This window comes from Tinamus guttatus, unplaced genomic scaffold (genome assembly GCF_059628265.1).
Source record: "Tinamus guttatus ecotype Peru unplaced genomic scaffold, ASM5962826v1 Tinamus_guttatus_pri_ptg000066l, whole genome shotgun sequence".
NCBI classification, from domain to species: Eukaryota; Metazoa; Chordata; class Aves; order Tinamiformes; family Tinamidae; genus Tinamus; species Tinamus guttatus.
Genome location: NW_028288600.1, coordinates 49,524 through 76,555, shown reverse-complemented (window position 1 = coordinate 76,555; position 27,032 = coordinate 49,524). Strand labels below are relative to the sequence as shown.

General features: G+C 45.3%; 1 protein-coding gene across 1 annotated transcript; it reads left to right on the top strand.

Moving 5' to 3' along the window:
- The first annotated feature begins 489 nt into the window (after positions 1-489).
- IKZF3 (IKAROS family zinc finger 3) lies at positions 490-26,682 on the top strand. The gene is made up of 8 exons (XM_088519651.1): positions 490-580; positions 4,256-4,309; positions 4,749-4,859; positions 13,419-13,679; positions 14,357-14,524; positions 15,932-16,048; positions 21,308-21,424; positions 26,015-26,682. The coding sequence occupies exons 1-8, from the start codon at positions 574-576 to the stop codon at positions 26,680-26,682; spliced, it is 1,503 nt and encodes a 500-aa protein (XP_088375777.1). The 5' UTR covers positions 490-573.
- The last annotated feature ends 350 nt before the right edge of the window (positions 26,683-27,032 follow it).

Below are 27,032 nucleotides of genomic sequence, written 5' to 3'. Positions count from 1 at the left end.
GATGGTGACAGTGGGGACCCAAGCACGGGGGCCCATGATGCCAGGGACCCTGGCACTGGGGGCTGTGACACCAGGGACCTGCAATGTTGGGGACCGTGACATTGGTGATCTCCATACTGGGAACCCTGAGGCCAGGAACCCTGGCACCAGGGACCTGCAATTTGGGGACCCCCACACCAGGGACTGTGATACCAGGGACCTGCAAAGTTGGGGATGGTGACAGTGGGGACCCAAGCATGGGGGCCCATGATGCCAGGGACCCTGGCACTGGGGACCATGACAGCAGGGACCACGATGCTGGGGACCCCATTACCGATGATCGTGATGCCGGTGACCGCAGTGTCTGGCCCCGTGCGCATCCCATGTCCCAAAGCTGCTCCCCATCCCCAGGGATGTCCCGGCCCCTGCCCGCGCTCCCGGCCGCTCCCCCGCCCCGGGCCGGTCCCCGGTGTCGCCGCCCGGCGCCGCTCTCCGCCCGCCGCGCGGGGCCGGATGCCGCGGTGAGAGGCGAGGCCGGCGGCGCCCGCGCTCAGTCCCCGCGCGCGGCCGGGCCCGCGGAGCCGCAGCCCGGCCATGGAAGGTGAGAAACCCCCCGCGCCCCGAAACCCCCCGCAATTCGGCAGCAAACGGAGCGGCTCCGTTTATCGCCCCATTTTTTATTTTTTTTTTGTTTAATTTCAGCAGCATCGCAGCGCGCGGGGCAGCTGCGCCGGAGCCCGCGTTACCTGCTGCGCCTCGCGGCTTTTCCCGAATTAAAGGGGGGATTTTAAAGGGTCCTTTGGCTGGTGGAAACTGCGGGCGGCTTCCACAGCCCCCTGCGAGTTAATCCCGGGCTGCAGGAAAAGCAGCTTTTGCAGGGGCGAAATTACTGTAACTTTTAACAAACCTGGTAAAAAGCTTTGCAGAGCGGCACTCGGGTATTATTTATATGGATTTATGGGTATTTCTACTATTGTAGATAACTTTAACAGCCATAGTAGGTTTGTGCCTTGTCTCACTTAAATGCTTGTTTTACTTTAAGGTGGATTGAATTGTCTGTTTTAAAGTCATCTCTTTGCTAAAGGTTTTTAAAAATGCTTGTTTGTGTAAAAGTAATTATTTAAATACTCTGAATTGAACCAGAGGGTATCACAGCTTGAGAGCTGTAAAGAATGTCCTGAAATGATGGGTCGGGCAGCAGTTTGGCACTTAAAATGCAGTTAAATTTCCTTAGTCGAATATGTTGGGACCGTTGTACAACTTTTGCAGGTGATGAGAGCTCTTTAGGTGTGTCAGAAACTTTAGTTTTTGGGAAAAAGGAATGTGTTTCTGCCGTTCTAACCATTTTTTTTTAATCATTCCTTTGGCTTCCTATTTCTTGTGCACTTAGAAGTTAATGTTGAAATTACCCTTCGGGTTGTAGTGTTGCATGTGGGGCTTACGGAGCGTCTGTGGTGGAGAAAAGTTGGTGTTTGGAGATGAATTTAGTGCAAAAGGCGTCGCACTGTATCAGCTCTGGATACAGTAGCTGTTGTATGTCCCTCATGTTGGATCAAATCACAGTAAAAGGGAAATTTGCCATTGAGGAAGAGGAGCGGGATTTTCTCCTTGATTTTTCCGCGTTCAGCGTGAGGCATCTCCAGTTTTGGATGGGATAACGGTCCTTGCAGGAGTAGGTGTTGGAGAACTGGATCCAGTAAGCAGGAATGGGCAAGTTTTCCTGGTCCTGTGTTTGCACGACTGGCTGATCTGGGCAGCGATCTGACCACATGCTGCCGTTTCCACTCCATATAATCTTGAATACATGGAATTGCTGGAAAATACTCCTCTATTTTTACTTTGAACATCATATTCCACCTGTAATTACAGACTGTTGTGTTTGCACCCCAAATGTGTCTGCGCTTGCGTTTAAAGCTATATCATTTAAGAGGATATGTGGCACATAGGGGTGTTACAGGCGCTATTACTAAAAGCACAGAGTGTTTATTTCTGAGCAATATATTGGCTGAAAACATCTGAATATCACTGTGCTTAGAATTTTCAGGTGTTTTTTCAAAAGACACCTTGCACTTCAGAAGGAGGTAGAGTGACAAAAGTAGAAAACAGTTTATACTACTCCGGTAGTAGTGTAACTTATTTGAAAAATGCCTTTTTTTGGTAAAAATGCAGTTACACAGCTTTGTTATTTGTGTTAACTGACCAAATGCCAAAATAAAACATTACTACAATTATGTATTAAAATGACCTAACACGAGAGATCTGAAGTTAAATACTGAGACCCCTGAGGTTGTGAGAAGCTGCTTTGGAAGAAGGCTGATACCATAAAGAACAGTACAGATGAGTGGATATTATGCGTTCAAAAGTGATATGAAGACTGGGATATTTGTTCATTGGAAATGACATTATTCTTGTGTTTTTCTGAGGGTTTGTGCTGCCCAGGAGCCCATCATGGGTTGGAATTGGTGCTGCTCAACAAAACCTCTATAAATGAGTGTAGAGCAGCTCCGCGTTGGGTGGATCTGGGTCTGAGAAGGGGCTCAAGGCTTGGGACATAGCAGGGCGCAGGCAGTTCTATAGCACTTGTGGTTCAAAGAGGTGACAAACCGGTTTACTGGGTTGCAGTGGTGCTGCTTGGAGTGCTAAAATGCAGCAGCTGGTGCTGCTGCAGGTTGCACAGGAGCTGCAGCAATGGAGCTGCAGCAATGCATGCAGCTGCAGGGGAATGACCCTCGCGAGGGAGAGCCCTGCGCTGGATGCGGGGGCTCCCAGACAACATATAAATACATTATCAATTTGCTTTTATTTCTGTAAAGCAGCATCCATGGGACTTTAGCTCTTGTTTTTAAGGCCTGGCAACCCTTGGAAACACGGAATTGTGATGGAATTAGGAACATTGGGATGTCTCCTTCGTGCAATCCTGGAGCTCGCGCCCCTTCACAGTGTTTTATGAGCCAAATGGGGCTCTGCACAAAACTTTAAAATGGAGCCCAGGTATTTCACAATGTGTGGGATTCTCTTGCCCAAAGATTAATCGTTTGCATAATCACAAGCTTTGTGCAAATTTAATATCTATTTATTGGTGAAAAATAAAATCAAAACTAATGAGAATTTTGTTCATTTATCATATAGTGACTGTTTCCCATCAGTATTTGTAATATAATTGGTCCGTGTGCTGCTTTGTACCTCATTTTTCCCAGTACATAAAATGAAACAAAGACAAATTAAAAACCATATCCATGTTTCAATACAGACTTAATAAATATTTGAACGTTTTTGTTATTTAACTCCACCGCTCCGTTTATGACACAAGTTAATGTGACATGCTGGGTTCCAGTAAAAGGCATAATGCAAACTGCCTTCATGCTGCATGTGCAGGAAAGGATGGGAACTCGGGTTTAATTTTAGGATACTCTTCCTAAGTGCTAGCGATCACTTAACAGCCCCTCTGCATTTGCACCCTGAAGAGTTTAGACCATTGCTGTGTGGCTTGAATCATTAATATGCTCATCCTTAAATGCATTTTTTCTTGCTGCTCCTTGCTAATAGCTAGTTAAGAGTAATGGGAATCACATACATAATGTAACTCTTAGCCCTGTTATTAAAAAAGAGAAGATGAGCACTCGCGTTTTGGAGACTATGAAACCCGCCACTTAAACCTTGGATGGACGGATCTGTTGCTTTTTTTCTTTTCTGAACTTGTTTTTTATTTTAGGATCAGTCCAAGCTCTATTCATGCAGAATTCCTCGGGTGGCCTCCTCTGATACTGGGATTTTTTGCTTTAGTTAATAGAGCTTAATATTTTGGTGTTGCAAGACCACAGAAATGTTCCATATGAAGTGGTGGCAACGATAGATAATTATAGATAATGTCACTGGTGGTTGACACCTCATGGCCACCGTGCGTGTGTTTCTGTTATGTAACTGTTGGGAATGAGCTCGACCCTCGGGGCTATTATTTATATAAAAAGAGGATAACAGATTTTCTGGTATGGTAAATAAAAAGGGGGGGAAGGAGGAAGCAGGTAGCTGTGACACTGTTAAAACTAACCCTGTGTTCAGTGGAGCCTCCTGCCAACAAGGGGTCAAGAAAAGACTTATCTGGACAGGCCAGATCTGCTGCTCTCTTGGATTCAACCATATTAAGTTGAGGCAGCGGAGGGGAGGTGGAAATATCTGCAGTTTATGATGGCTTCGGTGATGGGCTGAGCGCTCAGCGCTGTTGTATCATGAGTGGTTTTAAATGCTAAACACTTCAGACTCCTCCTGTCTCTTGCAGATTCACAAGCAGGTATGGACCTAAGTAATCCCCAGGAACAGCCCATGGCTGCAGGTACGGTGCCTCCCGAGTTCTGGGCTTCATTTGAGCTGACTACGTGTTTTACTTTTTAGCTAGTGAACACCAAATAGGTGCTTTTCTTTTTCAGATTCAGTATAATCAACTTGAGGGGGGGGAAAAAGTTTATTTTGCTATCAAAGCATTCATAAAACCAAAAGAAATTAAATGTTCCTTTACATTTTGAAAGTTTAAGTTGAATAAAACATCGTCTTTTTTAATAATATATGCATCTTTAAATAATGTGTTTTTATACATGTTTTGGAGAACTAAACAAATCTCTTCAGCCAAATCGCAGTCAAATGCATTTCTAGAAAGATTGTTATGAGCATTGTGACCAATATTGGGAGCTTGTAGATACTTTTAGGTAATTGCCTGGAAATGTTATTGGAGCATAAATTGTTAATTACTGTTTTCAACAATTCCCCTTTTTCAGAAGGACAGGAGGTTTTGAAAGACAGTCATTTGAGAAAATCCCAAGAAATTGAAAGTCTGGATAATGTGGAGGAGATGAAGGAATGCCATGAGTCTAATGAAGAAGCAGCAGGTAAAGTGGGGATTGAATGATGAAAATTAATCGTTACATGTCCTCTCTCACATGTCTGATTATGCTAAGTTAATGATCAAAAAGTTTATTCTGGATCTTGGCTCCCTTTTGCCTGCCTACCTGTGAAAGGAATAGAGACTTGATTAAAGTCTAGAGATAAAAGAAGCAGATCCTGCCCTCTCAGCAGCCTTACAGGGCCTCGGAGTCCAGAGTCCACATAGGTAGGTGTAAATATGCAGAGCGAGAGGCCTTGAATTTCTTCCTTGATGCAGAAGCTCATAAACTGAAATCACAGCATTAATAAACATTCCTGCCAGTGAGCCGAGGGTGTTCATTAATGCCAGCTCTCAACCACAAACAGTGAAAAATGCTGCCTGTTAGAGGATGTGGTGTATATACCGAGGAAAAGACACGCATGGTTCTGCCAGTTTTGTGTTGCCTCTCGAGTACGTCCATGGAGCTAGGCTGGTGTCAAGGCAAATGATGTCTGTGGCTTTGGTTAGTAGCTCTCTGAGGCAGGGTTTGCATATCACATAAATCAAGCAAATCACCAAGGGATTGTCTCTGTTTTGCTCACCCAGCTAGCCTTGCTTGTTCCCACAACCTAAGTGCAATGATTTAATTTGGGTTTAAAACAAAAGATTCAAATTTTGAACCTCTGTGTTAAAAATAAGCCTGTCTATTTAACAAAGCACAAAAAAGAAAAGCTGCAGCTAATGAAACTAGTGCAGTAGCCCATGCTAAGGGCTAAGTTCATCTCACTTAGATGCTGGTGCTGTAGGACACCTAAAACTGAACTAGTGTCAATCCTTCCTTGGCAGTCAGTGGAGAGGAGCAGTGTGCACTGATCCAGGTGCCTGCTTGGGATGAGCTGCCTTGCAGCTCCAAAGTAGCTGCAGTTTATGAGGATTCCTTTATTGTCAGTGGAGAGTTGCTCAGCATAGATGTCTGCGTTGTAGAATCTTAATTTGGGTAGATAAATTCCACTTTGCCTACCCTAAAAAGCAAAGTAATCCATGTAAAAGCATTCTCTAGAATCGCAGGGTGGGAATATTGGTATCAGTGGGGGCTATTGGGATTGTCCTCTGCCCACCCTTGAAAAGTGTGGCTATTAATGCTGATTTCCACATTTGTATTTCCCCGTGCACCTGCTGACACCCTGGCTCGTGTCCTCCTCATTCTGCCATAGCCAACAGAGTGAGATTCCCTTCAACAAGTGCAATTCAACCTGCCATATCCCATGCCCCTTCTAAAAGGGCTTCAGCTGTGCTGCTTGCTAAGTGTAGGGCAAACAGAAGACTATAGCGATTTGTTAATTAAAAGCTTGAGGGAGAATAACAAAAGCAGCCCCCTTTTTGCCCCAGGGGAGCAGGGCTGCATGCTGCAGTGCACATGGTGTGTGCACAGCCACCAAGACACCCTGCTCCCGTGGTGCTTCCTGTATCTACTCACAAAAGAGACAAACAGCGAGACAGATGCCCAGGAAAAGAGTTCAGTTTCTCTCGCTTCTTTATGCGCACCCTTGAGTGGCTGCAGTCAGATCCTTCATTTCAAAATTGACTTTAAAAAATGCGTTCTCTTCCACGGGAGCCACAGTCGAGTGCAAGTGTTTAATTTTGTCTTCATTCCCTCATCTGTTGAGGCACAACTTCTTCAGTGTTATGAATGTTAGCTAGCTTTCATGGTTGTGAAATAAAAAGAAATAGAAGCCACATTTGTGGTTTATGGATGCTAATTGCTGCTGCATTTAGGTGTGTGAAAGGGGGCGGTTAAAAGGCTGGAGGGAGGCAGGAGAGGCTGACAAACCCTCGCCTCGCACACACTGAGGTTCCAGCGGTGCTGTTAACACACGCACTTATCTGCTTGAAAAGGAAGTGCCGTTTTTTATCAGAATATTACATCTCCCAAGCCCAGATCGAGCCCTGCCGCTCATGGGAGTCAGGGGTTATCTCACAACATCAGCACACTTTGCTGCAGAAGTTCACTTAACAGGGGATTTCTGTGAGTGTCAAAAGCAGGCAGGGAGCGTGTTGGGCTCCGTGGGGCTGCATGTTGGTGGCTCCCATGGACTGCACGTTGTGTTTCACCATTTCCAACACAAGATCCTCCGGAGTTTGCTCCAGCTCCGCGCGCTGTCAACGGCAGGAATGCCGCCAGGCCCGTTCAGTGACATCAGGGGGACTTAGTGTCACTGCAGCTTGTAAATCATTGACACCAGGTTGGGTTATCCTGCACCCAAAGCACCTAGGGCTGAGCGATACGGAGACTCGGGTGTTCTGACTGCCTGGAAGTACTTAGAACAGTGCAATTATTTCCTTATTCTGCTTAACCCATCGTGGGTAGCAGGAAAGCAGAACAGGATGAGACATCTCCCTGTGGTGTCAGCTATCAAAACAAGACAAAGCTCAAAAGGGGAGTGGGGACATGATATTCAATAGATTACCAACTTTTCATAACTTTCTAAAGCACTTTTTCCCTTGTTCTGCAGCCTGAACCTCACTTTCCTATAGAATAATTCCTCAAAATAAAAGGAGGGAGAAATACTTTTTCCTTTGGCATGGAATTCAAATCTAGAGCAGGGTAACCGGGTTCATTTTTTAATTTTTCTCCCATGCAGCAAACAGCAGTAAATGAACAGAGGTGAGTAATGGCCCTAGGATGTCAGAGCCAGCTCACTGGAGGAAATAGTCTATATTTCAAAACATAGACTAACGGAAAGGAGAAATGGAGATGACCTGTGTTTTATTCTGGTCCTTCAGCAAGCTTTTCCATGTCCTCAGCATCCCTTCCCATCCCGCTGCCGTCCCATTGCTCCCATCCTCATGCCCATCTATTCCCAGGGCTACTCCATGGGAGCTGCTTGGAGCTGGATTTACCGCTCATAGGAGCGGACCCGGTGTCTGCTCCCCATGGTGTGAAAGGAACAGAGGGAGCAGATGAGCCTCTATAGGAGAGCAGACTAAAAATAATAAATAGGTCTCTAAATCTAGAATATTCAATTCTAGAATATTTTCCTTAGTTAAGCAAAATGGATACATTTAATGGAGATTATGGTATTTTCATTTTTAAGCGACATCTTAAAAAGCTCCCAAGTTCCCGGCACCAGCTTATGGGGGTTAAAATTCCCCTGATATTTGTGATGAAGAGATTTCCCCGTTTTTTCATGTTGTTCAAAACTCTCTTCACTCTGTGTTTGTTTTCTGGGATGAAAGGCATGACAGGAGCGTATCCCCCCCGTAACAGAGGCTTTTGGAAAACAAGTTCAGGAGGGCTAAATAGAGCTGCAATTCCGACTTCTCCGACACGGAGCTCGTTTGAAGGAGCAGTTGACCAGAGATGATGATGCCTGAGCGGTCAAATTAGTAATAGCTCCCTTGATGCAGCTAATGAAGGCGATTATCAGACTTTAACATGTGGCCTTTTTCAGTCTGACTGTTAGGTCCAGATGTTCTCCGATTAACTGCCTGATTGAAGCCTGATTTACCGGTTGTGTTTGCATCGCGCTGTCTGGACTTCAGGAATTGCAATTTTAAAAGTGCTTTCTAACAGAGGGAACTCGCGCGGTTTCATCTTGGGGTTTTTTTAACAGGGGGATATTAGGGTTCGGATGCCAAGGTTTGAAAGGATAATGTTGGCAGGTGCCATAACAGGAGCAAAATTCACCTGCGAGGGCACAAGGAGGAGCTGGGCCCTCGGCTGCCCGGTCCGGCCCGGTGCCCCGGGCGCTACGGAAGGATGCGGTTCCGTAACGGCCTTGAGCAGGGTTCCTGTTAGGTATCAGCTTAACGTTTTGAGAGAAAACCCTGCAAATGCTTGATCGTTATTGAAGAGCAAACAGCATAGATGGAAAACAGCAGCTCCTCAGATAATGAAACTGCAGATCTGTATAGGAAGACAGATCTCTATGGGAAAAGCAAAACCAGTATAACTTCGAATAAAATGCTTTACGAAGCAGTTTAAATTCAAGTTTCCTAACTCACATCACTTTGGAGCACCTGATGTGTGATTTTTTTTTTTTTTTTTTGGTAATTAATTGTATAACAGCATAAATAATATTCTGTTTTAATGATAGAAAGACACTGGTGTTGATGAAGTAGAAGATGCACATCCAAATGCTCAGAAAATGATGCCTGATTTTCTTGTTCTTCTCAGTGCGGCATTTCAGTGTGGCTCGTTTCTATTTTTGTTTCAAGTAACCATAAAAACAAGGAGACTAATTATCACGGAGCGTGCGCTCCACAAAGGGGAATTATGAGTTTCTCTCCTATTTTTAGAAGTGAAATTTTCCCCAGGTGTGCACGGCACTGGCTCATTTAGGAATTACCCTTCAACCACGTTTTATACAGTGCCTAAACAAAATAGACGTTTGCTTCTGTAGAACATGGATATGCACCAACAGTACTAAGAAGCTGAAAATACTGGAAGGGACAAAGATAAGCATAAAATAAGTCAGAGCTGATATTTGGAGGCTGCTTCTTCCTTCCTTAGCAAACATGATCTCATAAAAACATCTCTGCCATTGTCATAAACTGATCTTGTCACTGGAATCAGTGGTAAAACAGCAAGGCTTGATTAGGAGTCGTCGTGAATCCCTTTCTGTTCCCTAGAGTTGATGTCTGCAGTGATATCAGAATGATAAAGAGAACTGCTTTGCCTCTGAAAAAATAGTGACTTTTACCTTTGCAGTTTATGGCTGTTCTTTTTTAAGCTGACTTTGGTGAAGAAATTGCACGTTCCATGAGGGGGCCAAGACTAGCAGTGTACTCTCCTGGTTTTTCACTCGTACTGCTATTTCTGGGGGTAGTTTTTGCAGATGATTCATCACTTCATACCTGTCAGACCAGGTAGTCGCACGGATTCTTCAGCACACACAGATAGGAGCCTCCCTTCTTGCTCTTCAGGATCTGAGCATCTGAATCCTATTAACAGCTGTCAAAACCTGGTAAACTATTTATCTGCTTTCACAATTTGTTTAATTGGATACTTAGGAAATGGCATACAAGAAAAGCTTTTCTTTTTTTCCCTTTTTTTTTTCCTTTAGTCTGGCTGAACATCTGTAGCATTAGGGGCTCATTATCTCTGAATTGGCATAGCAAATCAGCAGCATCATTAAAACGCCACATTAAGATGATTAAGTTTCTTTGTTATCCAGTTGACTTTTTGCGTGCGCTGAGGATTTCACGATTATGACCCCGCTCCTTGTAAAACACTTGACAACATCACCCTTTTGTGCCGTTGTCTTTAATGGCTTCTGGCTTTTATTCCTTGCGCTTTTCACAATGCTTCCAGCAACCTTTGCTTAACAGCAGCACAAAACATGAACTCTTTTCCTTATATTTGATGTCAACGTCTTGGATTAAGTATAGTAACTGGGGAAGGGTGTCCTGAGATTTCCTCGTAAAGAATCGCTGAGATATCGTTTGCTGTTATGGAGTCTTTATTCCTGTATTTTACAGTACATATACATGCCCTGTTAGTGCGGTGACTCAGGCTGAAGCTGCCACCACAGCTTTGTTTTTGGATCTTTTCCAGAACTCATTGTTTTTGCAGTGTTTCAGGTGAAACAAAAATATTACTCTGGAGTATGCCTTTCATCTCGTAATCATCTCCCCAGGAAATGAAACCTTGTGCATCAGCCTTAATGCATCAAACTCGTGCTTTGTTGTGTAAAATCTATATTTGCCTGCAGTGTGAATTACCTTCCCTAACTGCTTCAAGAAAAATAGTTACCTGTGTTGAGCACGTTAATGATTTTTTCTCTTAGCTTTGGTTTTCTAAGTGCAGGAGAGATGATAACACTTCTCTTTCCAACCCAGAGAGCCTTGCTAGTGTTAGGGATAATGGTGCTCTTCACTTAAATTTCCCTTTCCAAGCTGATGTGACCATCACCTTCCCCTTGGTTAAGCCTGGACGCTCACTGATCTCACCCTGATCCCACATTAATATATTAATGTGCTTTTCAAGTGACAGAGACAAGGAGTGCCAGGATTCAAAGCAAAAGTCTGGGGCTGAAAATGGCATTGGGCTGCTTGAGACCTTTGCAGTTTGTTAATTATAGGCTGATGATACTGAGTCCTCTTTGCCTTGGGCTCCTTTGCACCAGAACTTGCTTCTGTGTCACCCTCTCACCCAGCAGAAAGGCCTGGTAGGATCCCCAGGCTTGGGGCTATAACCAGTGCGCCGGGCTAGAGGAATTCCAGCCCTTCTCTACTGTTTACTCAGTGCAAAAGCCTCTTCCTTAATGGCTTCTGGCTGTTGTTTGCCGTCATCAGAAGTTGAATTTTTCCGTTGAGGTTCTTTAAACGCCTACGTGCAAACTGCAAAGCCCTCAGAGCTTGGTGGGATCCGAGCGGCAGCTGGAGCCGCGTGCGGGGGGCGGCCACGGAGGAGAAGCCTTGATCAGAGCTCAGGTGCATCCTTCCCTTCTGCTGCAAGAAAACAGCAACGCGCCGGCGGTCTCGACGCGCCCTGGAAAATGCAAAGGTTGATTTTCCACCGTAGGATGCCGTCCCCAGGTTGTCCCGGGCAGCAAGTGCTTGCCAGGTGGAAATCAAGGTGACGTTCACACCAAGAGTGCCATAACCCCGTGCTAGAGCAAAAAGCTGTGAACCATGAGCTTGCCGTGAGAAACAGCAGCAAACGGCACAGAAATCCTCCCCGCTGGAGGTTGCAGCCAGGCCTTCACCCTTCAGCAATTGTGCTCATGGTGCACGGATGAAGGTGAGACGTTAAATAGAAAGTGGGAATTGAAATCGCTTCTGAAAGTAGCAACAAGGTGCAGCTGCAGCGTGTGCTTCCTTCTGCCATGCTGGGCAGGACATGACAAATTGCGCTTTTTTTGTTTTCTCAAAGGGAGGCGGTTCCAAAATATTTTGGAAAAGGGGTTCTGTTGAAATTGGCTCTCAGTAACTGGCAAAAAAAATCCTTAAAATGCGGAAAATGGGTGCTTAAAATAACTTGAGAAAGAGTTTTGGGGACGGGATCACCCTAATGCCCTGAGACCCGGAGCTGAGGAAGCCGTTTCAGTGGAAGCAGGAGCCAGGATGTGAAGCGAGGCTGGTCCTGAAGCAGATGCAGAGACAAATTGCACATTTATAGGTGAATCCAGGTGTTTGTGTGATTCTCCCAGCAAACATCAAAGCCTGGGCAAGCCCTCCTGGCATCTGAGCAGCCAGCTCTAATGTTGACTCTAAAAAGTGCCTATGAGGGGGAATAAAGATCACACAATATGGAGAGGAAAAACACAATATGGAGAAAAATGTTCTCTGGACAGCAACATCTGGCGTAATCGCTAAGAGGGATCTCTTGGAGTTTTCCACATTACTGTGGATTCTTCCACTGGGTGAAGTAACTATCAGCCAGTTGCTTCTTGCACCCCAGTGTAGCCCAAAGAAAGCCAGATTGGCTGGACTTGGTGCAAACCCCGAGGAAAAAGGAGTCGTTTTATCCCCAAACAGCAGCTGGAAATCTTGATTTCGTGAACGCGTTGGTGCCAGATTTTTATTTTTCAGCGCTGCTTTTATGTTGCCACCTTATTTTCACTATCACCCATTGTTTGTTCTCTGCACTTGATGTGGTTCATTACTCAGAACCAGAGCTAATACATATTCAGTAGTCCAGGTTCTGTACTTTGGAGAAAGGACAAGTGATTAAATGCCATATTTAACTGTCTAACCCTCGGTTTGAGAGAAGAGCAGGTGGCCACAAGAACAGTACTTTCAAACAGGAAATTATGTATTTCATCTCTTAGTACTTTTCTTCACTTGGTAGCTTGAGGCATAACTCAAGTTTCAGGCATAACCCAGCTCCCGTCTACATAGAAAAATCAGCTTTAATCTGCAAATACCCGTCCTGATGCTTGGTTTTAATACAAGTGCTGGTAATGGTGGAGTTAATAGTGGAAAGTAAATTAAGCCACGTAAATAGCAATCTTACCGTGTGGGTGTCAGTATTATGGGATGCTCCTCAAACATTTAAGATCTTTAGATAAAAGTTCCAGTTGAAAGCCAGGTTATTGATTAGGATGGGTGATGACAAGCAAGGTGAAAGGGGCTCTCTTTTCTATGCAATACGGCGGAAGGCTTCAACTGGATTGGAAATCTTTATATCCAGTCTGCAAGCAGGTTCCACACGAACACGTGAGAATCCTTTTAATTTTTCTGTGTTGTGACTTCCCAGGAGATTCCCTGATGCTCACTTGCACAGGCTAGGTGTGAATTGAGAGACTAAGGATTTTCTTTTGTGTGCAGGATGGTGCCCTACAATTGCAATTGTAGGACTATATACTGTGTTATATTTTTATAATATGCAATATTGATGGATAATTTCCTCCTAATCAACAGGCAGCTCAATGTTTTTAAAGGTTAATGCATTATGACTATTATCAAGCAGACATGACCCATGCAGATTTATCTCCCAGCTGCATTTCTTTATCTCTGTGAGTTTAAGTAAAACTTGTAAGGTTTTTTTAAAAAATATAATATTGTGTAATTTGCTATGATTTCTTTCTCAGGTAGTTCAATAGTGTTTTCACTTTTGTGCTTTGTGTTTTACCTGCAGATGATGTGGTTAAAGTGAAAGGTGAATACAGTGAAAGAGAGGAGAGTGCTTTACATTCAGAGCCTATGGAAAATACAGAAGAATCTGAAATACCTTACAGCTATCCCAGAGAATATAACGAGTATGAAAGCATTAAACTGGAGAGACATTCTGGTTCATATGACAACATCAGGCCAGCTAGTGGAAAGATGAATTGTGATATCTGTGGATTAGCCTGCATTAGCCTCAATGTCTTGATGGTTCACAAGCGTAGCCACACTGGTAAATATCCTTATGTTGTTCCTGCAAAAATTAAATACTGAAAGGGTGGTTTTTAATATGGACTATTTGCTTAAAAGGAGGATACCAAAATCAAGATTTCTTCATTCTCTCCCTGACTCCACCTGTAATCTTTAAGCAAGTTACTAACTTTTCTGTGCCTCGCTTCACTCACCTTTTCTCTCACCAAGGCTGAATGTAAGTAGTAGCACGTTTGTGAGGCATTTTAAGACTTTTGGATGAAAGGCACTATGTCGCTTTAATATTTCAGTCACAAAACCAGAGTTAGGTTGTTTTTTGTGCTGCCATTTCCAGTCTGTGCATTGTATTTCTTTGTGCTGTAATTTGGCAATAAATGCGTGAGCGTCTTAGGTTAGCCGCTCAGTAAGGTGAGACTTTATTTTTTTGAATTGCTAGCAGGTCTGAAGCAGCCTCCCGCAGAACACTATTTCCATGGAAAATCTGCATGGTGTTTACCATAGTTTAACCTATATTACGAGAGGCTCTGAGGGCAGAGCTGCGTGTACCTCCCACTGAAGTCAGCGGAAGGGCAGCGTATGTTTCTATAGAAAGAAATAGGTCCAGCATCTCATTCTTTCCTCTTCCAAAAAGAAAAGGGTACGAGGATAACGTGATACCCACATAACCATTAAATGTCCTTTTTTGTATGTCATTTTAAGGTGAACGGCCATTCCAGTGTAATCAGTGCGGAGCTTCCTTTACTCAGAAGGGTAACCTCCTCCGCCACATTAAACTACATACAGGGGAAAAACCTTTTAAATGTCATCTTTGCAGTTATGCCTGCCAAAGGAGGGATGCGCTAACGGGTCACTTAAGGACACATTCTGGTAAGTGACTTCAAAGACACTTCACGTGTTTGAAATCTGTGTCACTAGGACACTCGTTGCGGAAAATACAGGGCTGGCTGAGCCAGGCTCGTTCCGAAGAGCCGACAGGGATCCCTCGTGCTGCCCGTTGTGTCCAGGAGCCATCCCGGGCCACGCTCTGCTCTTGTCCTTGGCGAGGACAGCGGGCCGGGTTGCTCTATGGCCTGTTAATACCTCCGTGCTGGGTAGTGCCTTTCATCTGAATATCTTAAGGTGTTTAACAACTGCTGCTTTTGCGAGGCTGCCAGGGCATTGCGTCCGTTTTACGGATGGGAAAAGCAGAGGTGTGGAGCTGGGGTGACCTGAACAACAAGGCAGGTGTAAATCAGCTCATCACGGTTAGTCCCGTTCTTTAACAGCCAGGTTGTGCTTGCTCTTTGATTTGTGTGTGTCCTGTTTGACACACAGCCTTAGAAAGAAAGCATTAGTTCAAAATTACAGATATTATCTCTGCACTGCACTTCACAGGAAAAATGTTTAACCTCACAAAGAATCAAAGTTAAAAAGGAGATTATCTGACACGGATAAATGAGATTCTGATTTGACCAAGCCCCAGTGCTAACTGTCCCCATCAACACTGAGATAAAAACATCTTCAAACACATCAGGTGGTTACTGTGAGTGAGGCTTTTAGGAGCTGCTTTATTAAAAGCTTTAAAGAAAATCCCCTTAAGTGTATCATAAATGAATAATTGCGCTAGCAGTAGGGAGCATAGCCGTGTTTGGGAATGATGATGTTCCCGTGTGTGTTAGGGAAGGTCTGTGCACAAGAGGGAAATTAGATAATTCAGGGAGCATTTAGGCCTTTTCATGCAAGGCTGTGCTGATATCTTTAGTTTCAAACAGGTTTGTCTTAGCTTAAGGTAACTAGGAATGTGTTCAGTCTACAATAAATGGCTTTGGAAATGAAATGGGAACAGGTCTGGGGTTGGTTGAAGTTGTTCAGTTTTGTGAAATCCGTGAAAAGTTCCACGTGGAGACCTCGGTGAGGCAGTTAGAGCTGCCCCTCTGCTCAGCAGGATGCACTTAGGCTTCCCAAGGGAAGTTATGCCAGGAAAAACTAGTGCACTGGAGTTGAGCTCTAGGAACCCGAGCCCCTGGGAACAGCAGCTAATCCCAAATCCTCTCCTGCAGCGCTGAGTTTAGGGAATGAGGAGGGCCTGGCAGGAACCCGCCGTGCCTGGAGGATTTCACCCTCATGTAATCCAAGTTTGTGATAATTACAACGCTCGTAAAGTTTATAGAAATTTAAAGCATTCCCCAAGAGCCAAATGTTGTGCTCTCAGTAACTCTACACTGGATGTCAGCAAGGCATCGCTTTATTGGCCTCTCGTGGTTATTTTATTGGGCTCTCTTGTTTTATTTCCAGTGGAGAAACCGTACAAGTGTGAGTTTTGTGGAAGAAGCTACAAACAAAGAAGCTCATTAGAGGAGCACAAGGAGCGGTGCCGTACTTACTTGCAGAATGCTGGCATGTGTGAGACGGGTAAGTTTATCATGTTACAGTGCCTTTTTTCTGTACATTACAGTGCTTAAAAAAGGGCATATGGTAAGCTGTTAATTTATAGCTTGAGAACAGTTTTTATTACAGTAATTTTCAGTAACCTAAGGGGCTTCAATGCCTTATAAAGGGGGTCTGGTTTAATGCCTCCCTCAAGCAGCTAGCTAAAAATGCTTTTATTTTAATCACTTTTTTATTTCACAGTTACTTTGAATAAAATGTTTAAATTACCTTCTATGCAGCATTTCTGCAGGTGACACTCACCATAGGTTAAATTATTCCTATATTATGCTGTAATATAGGAATTTCTATATGCTATTATGAGGTGTTTTTTTTATTAGGTCAGTTGATGTACATAATGGTTATCAGCAGTTGTTCACCTTTGTCAGTCCACTTGGTGCTTCCTTTTCTTTAGAATAAGAGCTGCTGGTCAGAATCAGTTGGAATTGGCAGACGTTTTAGCAGTATGGAAATGGAATATTATCCTGAAGATCATAGGGAAAGGGCTGCTTGGTGTAGGGCTGCTTTTTCCAAAGGATGGAGGTAAAATGGGTCAAAACACACAGTCTTGATGCTGTGTTTTCCTTTGCACAGTCTCAATGCTGGATTTCTGAAAACATTTCAATGAAAAAATAACTACCTTCTTCTTTGAGCCTTCTTAATTGGAACACTTCAAATTGAACTGAAGTCCCACATTAATGAGTCAGGAAGTAACTTTTCCTGCTCAGAGTTGTGGAAAGGTTGTGACTAGCCCAGCGATTAGCAAACTGATCCATACCAGGGCTAAGATGACAACTTCACAAGTCAGGTTCCTGTCCTGCTGCATAGCCTTAAAAAACTGGCAAGTGTCAAGCTTCCTCCTTCTGATGGTGGATCCCAAGTAGCATTTCTTCTCGAGCGAAAAGACAGACTGAAATTTTGTGCAATTAATTTTAGAAAGATGGCAGTGTAAGGCCCTTTAATAGTGACAAAATTGTATTGAGTGATCTGATTATCAAGCAGAAAATCTCCAGCATCATCCCAGGACAGGCCCCCAAACTCATGGGAAGAGCCATGCGCACAGGACAACTCCGTGGCTGCTGTTCACCCCTGCACAGTGGGTTGAGGTACAGACACATGTTCATGCCGGAAAGAAACGTTTTAATTTAGTCTTTTAGCTTTTCATGGAGCGTCAGCTTTTCACCGAGTCATGGTTTTATAGAGCATTAGTAAAAGTCAGTGGTTATCTGAGCATCAGCAAGTTTTGATTTTCGTGAGAACCCGTACATGCTGTAACTGTAGATGTTACAGTACAAGCTCCCATGATGGCAATCGTTCTGAGATGCCCACCACGTGAAAATAGAAAACATGATACCAATATAGATTTCTGCTTTAAATGATTCCCATAGTTTATATTCATTTCAGAATAGCAACATGTCACTTATCCGGAATCTGCAATGTACTTACTCTAGTAAATTGGTCACAAAGGAAATGTAAATCTCCAGTTCAGCACAATGTGGCTGTTCCCTACGCCTTTAAGACCTTCAGGCTTGAAAAATACTGCAGTGTTGTTGGTGGAGTAGTGAGTTTTATTAAAAACAGGAACTCTGGTCTTGCTGAGGCATTCACTTCGCTGGTATCAGCACTATATTACATCACAGAATCGCAGAAAAGTGAGGCTGGAAAGAATCTCAAGAGCTCATTCCGTGCATTCGGTTGGTTTTTTTTCTTCTGAGTGTAGCACTTTGCTCTTTAATGAACATTTTTTGTTTTTTTGACTGTTTCCCTACTTACCTACGTCATTTGGAACCGTAGTCCTCTGTTCTGAAGCCCTTGCAGCCTTCCCATACGGAGGCATCTTTCCGTGCCCGCTCTCCATCCCATCCAGCAGCTCGTTCTAGCACTGGAGCACAGTTACTAGTTGTTCAGCATGAAACCTGCATGTGCCAAATGCAGCAGGATGGAAATACCTCAAAAAAAAAAAAAAATTACAAAGCACCTCTAAGTATTGCTGGGACGTTGCTGCATCCCCGATAACAATCTCTGGCCACATTGTTCTTGTTGCACAATTACCCACCTCTGCGTTCCACTCTCCATTATTTAATGACCACACAGAGATGCTACAGGAAGCAATGCCTCTAATTTGAGCTCCGCTTTGTACTTGAGGGTTTTGCTGCCGATGCCCGCGCTGAAAACTCGCCTCACGGTTACGGTGTGACACAAACCACACTGTGGAAACTACTGAGTTGGGGCTACATGGTCGTGTGCTCATGGTTGGGGCTGGAGAGGAGCTCTCTGTGTCTCTGCAGCCTGACATTAGTTGAGAACATAGTTTTATGAAGAGGGGATCTGTCATCTAGTGATCAGAACAAAACCCACATAGTCATTTCCAAGGGATAAATCACCTCCATAGAACATCTTCAGAAGAAAATCTATCCACAAAGATTTCTGAGCTGTTGTATGGTCAATGCATGATATATTTAGGTAGCTAGTTCCTTAAATGGCATATATATAGTGAAATCTTCTAGCAGATAGAAGTAATTGAAGGAGGAGTTAGGACTTCAGTCTGTCTTTAGTGGATTTGGAGTGATAAAAAAGTGCTTCCTAATTACTAAACATTATTCTTAGATTGTTTAATAAATGGTTGAGAATTAAAAGGTGGAGATCATTTAAAGTTAGCTTCCTTTCAACTAGCCCTGTCTCGGTGGAAGTAGATTATGTTTTCCTAGAGCTATTAGAAGCATCATCAAAGATCCTTTGTGATCTATAAATAGAGAAGACTTCAGGAAAAAATGGCCCTTGACAAGGAGTAGAAGATCTTAATGTGAAAGAAAAGACCTTTAGCTTTAAAATAAAGAGGCAGGCAGACATCCAGCTAGGAGATTGATATTTACAGCTGTCCCAGAACACTCTATGTAGGTCAATAATCATCACTCAGAAGAGATTGCTGAAGAGACAGTAACTATTGTTACCTCTGCAGGAAGCCACTTGTCTGCCCTTTTGACACTAATGTAATAAAGTTCCCTTGGTGGCACATAAATAACCTTGACAAGACAAGTAGGGCACTGAGACGCTGCGTGGCACTTCCAGGCTCTTCCTGAGGCTGCCCAAGACCCCTTACAGAGGCTCCACTCTTGGAGTTTGGGCAGAAGATAAAGGAAAAAATGTGGAGCATGTGAAGGGAAAGCAAAGTTTGAATAGCACAAGAGCCCTTGAAGTTGAGGAATGAGAGGGGGAAAAGGAACTAGAAAAAAAAAATAAGAAAAGCAAGGAAAGAAATGGCAGGGATCATGGTATTTCTATTTCCACAAGGATGTATGGGATATGACATTACCAAAATAGTTTAAAATTGCAGTTAAGTTAGTCACAAGAGTTTCTGGACAAAAGCCAGTGTTTTGCCTAACTTTCCCTTATAGTTTCCACTGGATTTGGTATTTTGCCTCGCTGTGGGTAAACTGCTAGGTAGTCCCTGGGTGCCATCTCAGGCTGGAAGCAGTTCCGTTTCAGCAGCCGATGAAATTCTCTGGATAAATATGCACATTTCTTAAATGTGGGAGAGGAATCTGGAATCAAAATCATAGCAGAAAAGGAAGATCCTGCTGTTTGCAAAGCCCTGAGTGTTCGTGCTTTCCCTGGCTGGTTCTTATGCATGTGCTGGGGTTGCAGCCCCATGAAACCAGCTTAACACAGTCCTGAGCTGAGCCCTGTTCTCCCTCCATCCATCCTGAGTCATCTCCAGAGCTGATTTTTGTGGCGTGGAGCCCTCATGAAGCACCTCACGTTCTCAAAAGGCCGTACAAACATTAACAGCTAGTTATGGCTGAGGTTTGGTGAGTCATGGTTTGTACCGACTGAAACTCCTATCGACAACAGGAACAACAAGGAGAAATTTACTTAGAAATGGCAGGGAAATGCTGCACCGTAAGCTCTGGAAGGATGATGCTGCATTTTTCCCTCGTGCTGTGCTCAGCAAACTTCAATTTAGGTCTAATGCTTCAGAAAGGTGCACTTAGGTCTGCAGCAATGCCCATGCCTGTCACATTTTCCCCTGCTCTTGCCTCTGTTACGTGCTGCTTCTCTGTTATGTTTTGGGTAGATTTGGTGCTGCTGCACGTGGGTACGTCAGCAGAGCAGCCAGGATTCTCTTCCCGAGAAATCCATCCTTTTACGTGTTATTCCAGGAAGGGACCTCCCCTTGCTGCTTCTCATACACCTCTATGTTTGTGTAAACCCTGGGGCAGCCCCCTGAAATTCCCGGCCGTTTCCATCCCGGCGCTCCCGGATCCCGACCCCCTCGCGCTGCCCCCGCTCGGAAGCGGCGGCGCTTGCGGGATGAGGTGGCAGCCCCTCCGCAGTGTCCCCCAGCCATTCCCAAGGGAGAAATTCCAGGTATTCCCCCAAGCTTGCGGGATGAGGTGGCAGCCCCTCCGCAGCATCCCCCAGCCATTCCCAAGGGAGAAATTCCAGGTATTCCCCCAAGCTTGCGGGATGAGGTGGCAGCCCCTCCGCAGCGTCCCCCAGCCATTCCCAAGGGAGAAATTCCAGGTATTCCCGCAAGCTTGGGAACGCTCGCAGGAGCACCAAGGGAAAACAGTCTCCGTTTGCTTCCCCTGTAGTAATTGGAAAAGGATCGAAGAAGAGATAATGGGATTTGAAAAGAAAAGAGTTAGTGAATCCCGAAAGGTTACGGCTTTATTTTAATGCAATATGGATGTATTTTTGTATGTGTTCTTAGTACTCAGTTAAGACATCTATGCATGACTGATGTTAAGGGTAGCAAAGGGAGCGAGTGTCTCATACTGCAGTTTTGGGGAGCTGTGTCAGCTGCAGGTGTCACGCAGCATTACTCAAAATCAAAAAGCAAGGCACCACGGCTGGTATCTCCATCTGCATTTTGCAGCAGCCCGTCCAGCGTGTTTATTTTGCACTTCCTCCTGCTAATGCAGGCGCTGGCTTTGCTCTGTGCTCTCCCTGCGTGAGCTCAGGACTGCAAGAGCAGCGTGAGCTCCTGCGCTGGCTCCACTGACCGCAACGGGTGCCCAAGGCGCAGAAAGCAAGAACAACAGAAAAAGCAACAAAACAAGTTTACATCAGAGCTCCAAACTGCTTCCTCCCAGTTAGTGTGGCAAACTCCGGAGATTAAACCATTCATTTCTTCCTTTTTTCTTTCTTTATATTTTTTTCCTTTTCACCTACTTGTGTTTTTTTTTTCCTTTTTTTTTTTTTTTTTTTTTTTTTTTTGTCTTTTCACATTTTCCAAACTAGCAAACGTGGAGGCAAGGCACATGAAGGCAGAGATGGGGAGTGAAAGAGCCCTTGTGCTAGACAGGCTAGCGAGCAACGTGGCAAAGCGGAAAAGCTCAATGCCTCAGAAATTTATTGGTAAGAACAAAAAGCCTTTTCTTGTGCAACAGTTCAATACGGCAGCGGTGGTAACCTACAGTACAATGCCACTGCTTATTTTAAATGTCCTTTTTGAGTTTATAATCCAGTCGAGTGCAAGAGAATGTAACTAACGTAATTTTAATTTTGTGATGTTTTTGCTGACTTGTTGTAGGTAAGTTGGGTGCAATAATTGTTTTTACAGCCGCCTGTAGATCTGTTTTGCAGTGGCTTTCTGCAGTTCTATGTTGAATTGTTCGCTAGGTTCTTTGCAGGACGAGAGCAGAAGGGCTTGGGCTGTCACCACCTTCCCAGGTCCCGTAGGACACGTGCGGAATGAGGCCGGGAACAGCGGAATTTGGGAGTGTTGTGAGTCGCTGCTGACTCAGTGTTGCTGAGCAGTGTTGGATCTCACCTGTTAATTTAGCAAATTTAACTGCTTTCTATAACTCACTTACATATTTTTTTTTGTAATTTCACTTCAGAATGTTTAAAATTATATCTATTAATTTACTAGAAAAAAAAAAGACCGCTGATATGATTAAGGCTTACATATTCCTATAAAAACTAGAAAATTTTGAACTTATTTTCTTTTTGCCAAGAAGCTATTTGAAATAGGTGCATTAATCCGTAGTTTTATGTAACCAAATCTGCTGTGCGTCATAATAGGAAAATAAAGGGGCTTTCTTTTAATTAAAAGAGCTCATCAGTTTAATTTTTATGTAATCATAAGCTTATTGGCAGCTTCTTTATTTCAGCGGCTGCCTGATCCTGTTGGCTGGTTGTGTTTCATTATCCTGCCCTTTGTGGAAGGAAAATGCAGCTGAAATTTTGCCCTTGGTCTAAGTAAAGACTTTTCCTGAGCAGCTCTGTGATATTAGGTCTCACGTGCAATATTCTGGGTGGATAAATGTGGTGCTGGACATTGAATATAAACCCCGTGCTCGGCACGGCCGCCTCTGCGGTGGCTCCCACGCGCGGGGAGGGGACACGTGGGGACAGGCGGGTCCCCAGCAGCCTGCTCGAACTCCTGGGGCTAAGGCTCAGACCCAGGGCGAGGTATGCTGCTAAATTCATAAATGCATAAGAAAGACTGCCTTTTTGACTGACTTTTTTAAAGGTAACGTTGATTTGGGGGCTTTGGGTGATACTAGACGTTCATAATCTCTGAAAATGGGTCATTTTTATTTAGATGCTATAGTATAGTTTTTAAAATGTCACCCTTTTATACAGAAGTGACACCAGTACGCTCCATCTCGGTGCCGTGGGGTACCTAATACTGAAACTGTTGACAGGGTGGCTTAGACCGTACATGTCATGCCGTGATTCAAAATGTAAGACTAATGCAAGTGTTTTTGAAAATCTTTAGCTTCCTTTGGCGCCGACAGCAGCTTCGTGCGTCTTGTTTTGCAGTGACTCCCCATTCCGTCCTTATGCCTTTATTAAACACTTCTGCAGGGCAAAACTACTTAATTTAGCACGTGCATTGAACTCTACGTAAGTACTGGTGTGTTGCTTGGTGGTTGTACCCACATGCTCCTTGCTGTGCGGAATAGATGCAGTTTTAGCCCTGTGATAGGGCTCAGTAATAGTGTCTGCAGACAGCGCGAACTGAAACCATCATGCAAAAGTTTTTGGGGAAAAGTTAGAGGAACTGTGGCCATTTACTTAAAGGCATAAAATAACTGATGTCTGAAACTTACGGTTTTTCTAAAACCTCTGTTATTGGTGTGTTCTTGTTAGGTAATGTGTGAAAAAGTGACTCACTCCTTCCCTTTTATCCCTGGGAAGCGTCTTTGCAGCAGCGACGTGTCCGACCTGGGTCTGACTCTTTCTGAACTGCATGTGTGGGAATGCAGATCTGCCAGGAGAGCTGTGGGATTTCTTGGGAAACGGAGTTCCCGGAATGGGATGGCAGGACACAGGGATAGGGAACGCGTCTGCCAGGCCAGGTTTGGCTCATCCTGCTGGGAGTCTGCTGATAAGAAAACAACATTATTATTTCATGGTTCTACAGAGATTTCTACGTGCATGAGCACTCTTGCCCGCTGTTTCTTGCATCGGTAGCTGCTCTGTGCAGATGCTGCTCTCCTAAATAATGATTCCATAGGGTTCTCCCTGAGGGTAGGGTTAGGAATCCGCTTCCTGGAGCAGCGGGACGGTGGTCGTGGCATGGGAGCGCCCTGCAGAAATCCGCCTCCGCCTTCGGGTAAGCGAGCGGCGCGCGGCCGACACCGGCACCCAGGCGTGAACTGCGGAGGGGACGGCTCTGCATCGCACCGAGACCAAAAAAACAGAGAGAAGAAAGAAAAAAAAAAAAGGTGTTTTAGCAAAGCCAGGGGCTGCTTGGTAAATGAGCATCAGCCCCTGCAAATGAAGTGCTCAATCGAGTGTTTTGCAATCACTTTGTGGCACTTCCTGGAGTGCAGAGCGTTGCTGAGCTCTGGGTTGTCGCTCTCGCTGTCCTGCCGGGCAGGGATAAACCCTCGAGTGCTTTGGGCACAGTCCAGCTTGTTCGTCCCCCAGGTCCCCAGGCTCCTCTCCCTTTCTCTGAATCACCGCTTCCTGTGTTATAGAAAACACCCATAGGACTTTTAACTGTTTTCCATGGAGAACTTGGCTGTGTTTGCCTCGGGGGGCATCAAAAGTGCCCCCCGTCCCCTCGATTGTGGCACAACTTGGCGTTCGAGTGTCACGCTTAGGTCCATCCTACCTTGACGGAGGCCGCTCCAGCTTGGCCAGGCTCGGAGTTGTGTTTTCCCTGGGCTCCTGCTGAGCCAAAGCAGAGGGATCCCCCTGTTTAACCCTTCCATTTCCTCCCCGTCTGCCTTGCAGGACGGTGCTTGTCCTTCCCGGAGCCGAGGCCGCTTCTGGGAACGGCGGATGCAGCGGGGAGACATCCCAGGAGGCTGGAAACACGGGTTTGCATTAACTCCGTATCACCGCTCACCTCAGTGAGGCAAAATAAGCTTTAATTGGGATTTTAAGCCCAAAAAAGAGCAGAAAAGCAGTGCGAGAGCCTCAGCAATCACTGTTTCCTCTTAGTGCCTCCTGAGGACAGTGTTATCCCAAACTTACCCTGGAGATTTTTGCTTTTTCTTCCTTGTTTAAAGCTTCAAATGCGCTTGCACTTTGGCTGGAGCTGCTGTTATGAGTCACCCGAGCGCGCCCGGCCGCGGCGCTTCCTCCCGTGCGCCGCCGGATCGCGGGCCTTGCCGAGGCCTGGAAGCAGTTACGCTCTTGTGGTTCGCTAACCTTTTGGAGCGTGTGCTATAAAAGAAACGTGAGCTCCTGGGTTTTCTGCCTTTGCAGTGAAACTCGATGAGTTTCATGTGCGTTGAGTCATGGTGTTGACAGGTGACTGATAAACATCTCCTCAAATTACCGTAACTCAAAGATTAGTGGATGTGATGTTTGCAAGTCACTTGCGTGTGAAACGCTTGGTCTAATCCACTTTTTTTTTTAGTCTGTGAACAATTTAAAGTTTTGTGTAACTACAGTATTCAGTTACTTATGTCTGGACATTTCCAAAAATGCGGCTTTATGCCTTTTGGGGGGTCGTTTTCTGTCCATCCTGCACCTGGCATGTGGAAATCTAGTGGCAGGGTGTTCCCTACCCGGCCCTTCCGCATCCCGCCCCTTGTTGAGGAGATGGGAGCGGAATTCCCGGCGTGCAGTTTCTTAGCTCTCCTCCCTCTCAGTTTAAACGAGATTATTCAGAGAAATACATTTTGTTCCTCTTCTATTACCCTCCTATGAAGTCACCCCAAGTCTGTTGTTCTGCACATATGGACGTGGCTGCCCGTGTTTGATTATCTGAAAATCTGTGTCAAATGCAAAGCAGCCGCGGGTCGGAGGAAGCTGATTATGTCATGGCTGGGAATCTGCACCGTTTCTGTTACTTTTAATTGGTGAAATACTAGGAGGAAGATTCTCCACAAAGCAAGGAGACGGTTCAGGAAGGGTGAGCTGCAATCCGGGGGCCCTGGACTAACCAAAGGTCTGGAATGGCCTTTGGAATGGCCTTTGGTTAGTAATCGATTAGCTCTTTTACAGGCTCTTTTTTTTTTTCTTTCACAAATGATCATTTGTGTTTTAGAAAAAAAGATGGGAGATATTAATATATGGAAGTCTTCTTGATGTTCTCTCCATTGTATCCTAGAATAATAATTAAAAAATATCAATGGCTTGGCTTATAAGTTTTGTTACAACCTGATCAATTAGCTTTTTGCTTCCAGCAGTCTTGGACTTTAAAACAATTGACTTCTATTGTATAAATGTTGTCTTTTCCACAGGGAACCTTTGAGCCCAGCAGAAGAGCGTGGCAGAGCCGGAATCCTCCTTGGCATGCGGGGATAAAACAATTTATTTCTATTATATAAATGTTGTCTTTTCTGCAGGGAACCGTTGAGTCCAGCAGAATTGTGTGGCGGATCTGGGATCCTCCTTGACACGCAGGGATAAAACAATTAACTTCTATTATATAAACGTCGTCTTTTCTGCAGGGAACCGCTGAGCCCAGCAGAATTGTGTGGCGGATTTGGGATCCTTGATGCGCAGGGATAACCGCAGCCCTTTGCTCTCTCGCAGGTGAGAAGCGCCACGGTTTCGACGTGGGCTACGGCTCCGCGTTCCTGTACGAGAAGGAGAGCGAGCTGCTGCAGGGCCGCATGATGGACCAGGCCATCAACAACGCCATCAGCTACCTGGGCGCCGAGGCGCTGCGGCCGCTCGTGCAGACGCCGCCGGCGCCGGCCGCCGAGCTGCTCCCGGTGCTGGGCGGCCTGTACCCCGTGGCGCTGACCCGCGCCGAGGTGCCCAACGGCGCCGCGCCGGACGCGGACAAGAGCCACCCGCGGGTGTCCTCGGAGCGCGGCCCGTCCCCCAACAACAGCGGCCACGACTCCACGGACACGGACAGCAACCACGAGGAGCGCCACGGCCTCCCCTTCCCGCCGCCCCGCAACGGCCTCCCCTGCCTCAAGGACCTCCCGCGGCCCTTGGAGGGGACGAAGCCGCCGGCCGCGTGTCCCCGCGACGCCTTCCGGGTGCTCAACCGCGACGGCGAGGCGGTGGGCGCCTTCCGCTGCGAGCACTGCCGCGTGCTCTTCCTGGATTACGTCATGTTCACCATCCACATGGGCTGCCACGGCTTCCGCGACCCCTTCGAGTGCAACGTGTGCGGCTACCGCAGCCACGACCGCTACGAGTTCTCCTCGCACATCGCCCGCGGCGAGCACCGCCTCGCGCTCAAGTAACGCGGCCATTCACCAACAACAACCATTCCCGGAGAAATTCCCTGCTCCTTCATTCCAACTACCCTAAAGAAACCCCTCCAATATTTTTCTATGCCAGTTTTAAAGCGATCAAGGTCGGAGGGACGGTTTTGTTGGGTTTTTGGTTCGTTTTTTGGGCTTTTTCACAAGCAATTCCTTGTTCTGTAGCATCTGTGCCCAGCTGCACTGCTGAGTGGTACTGTAAAAAAAAAAATATCAGAAGTAGACAGAAATTTTATACAAACTTTATTTTTGTGAAAGTTAAGAGCAATTTAAGGTGTGTGGATTTTTTTTATATACTTTTAACATGTATTTGTTTTTATAGCGTTTGC

Bases quoted from the DNA above. Each gene is read 5' to 3' on its own strand.
- IKZF3 (XM_088519651.1), top strand. The intron at 4,860-13,418 runs GTAAAGTGGGGA...TTTTACCTGCAG, and splicing joins GTCTAATGAAGAAGCAGCAG to ATGATGTGGTTAAAGTGAAA. The intron at 13,680-14,356 runs GTAAATATCCTT...TGTCATTTTAAG, and splicing joins TCACAAGCGTAGCCACACTG to GTGAACGGCCATTCCAGTGT.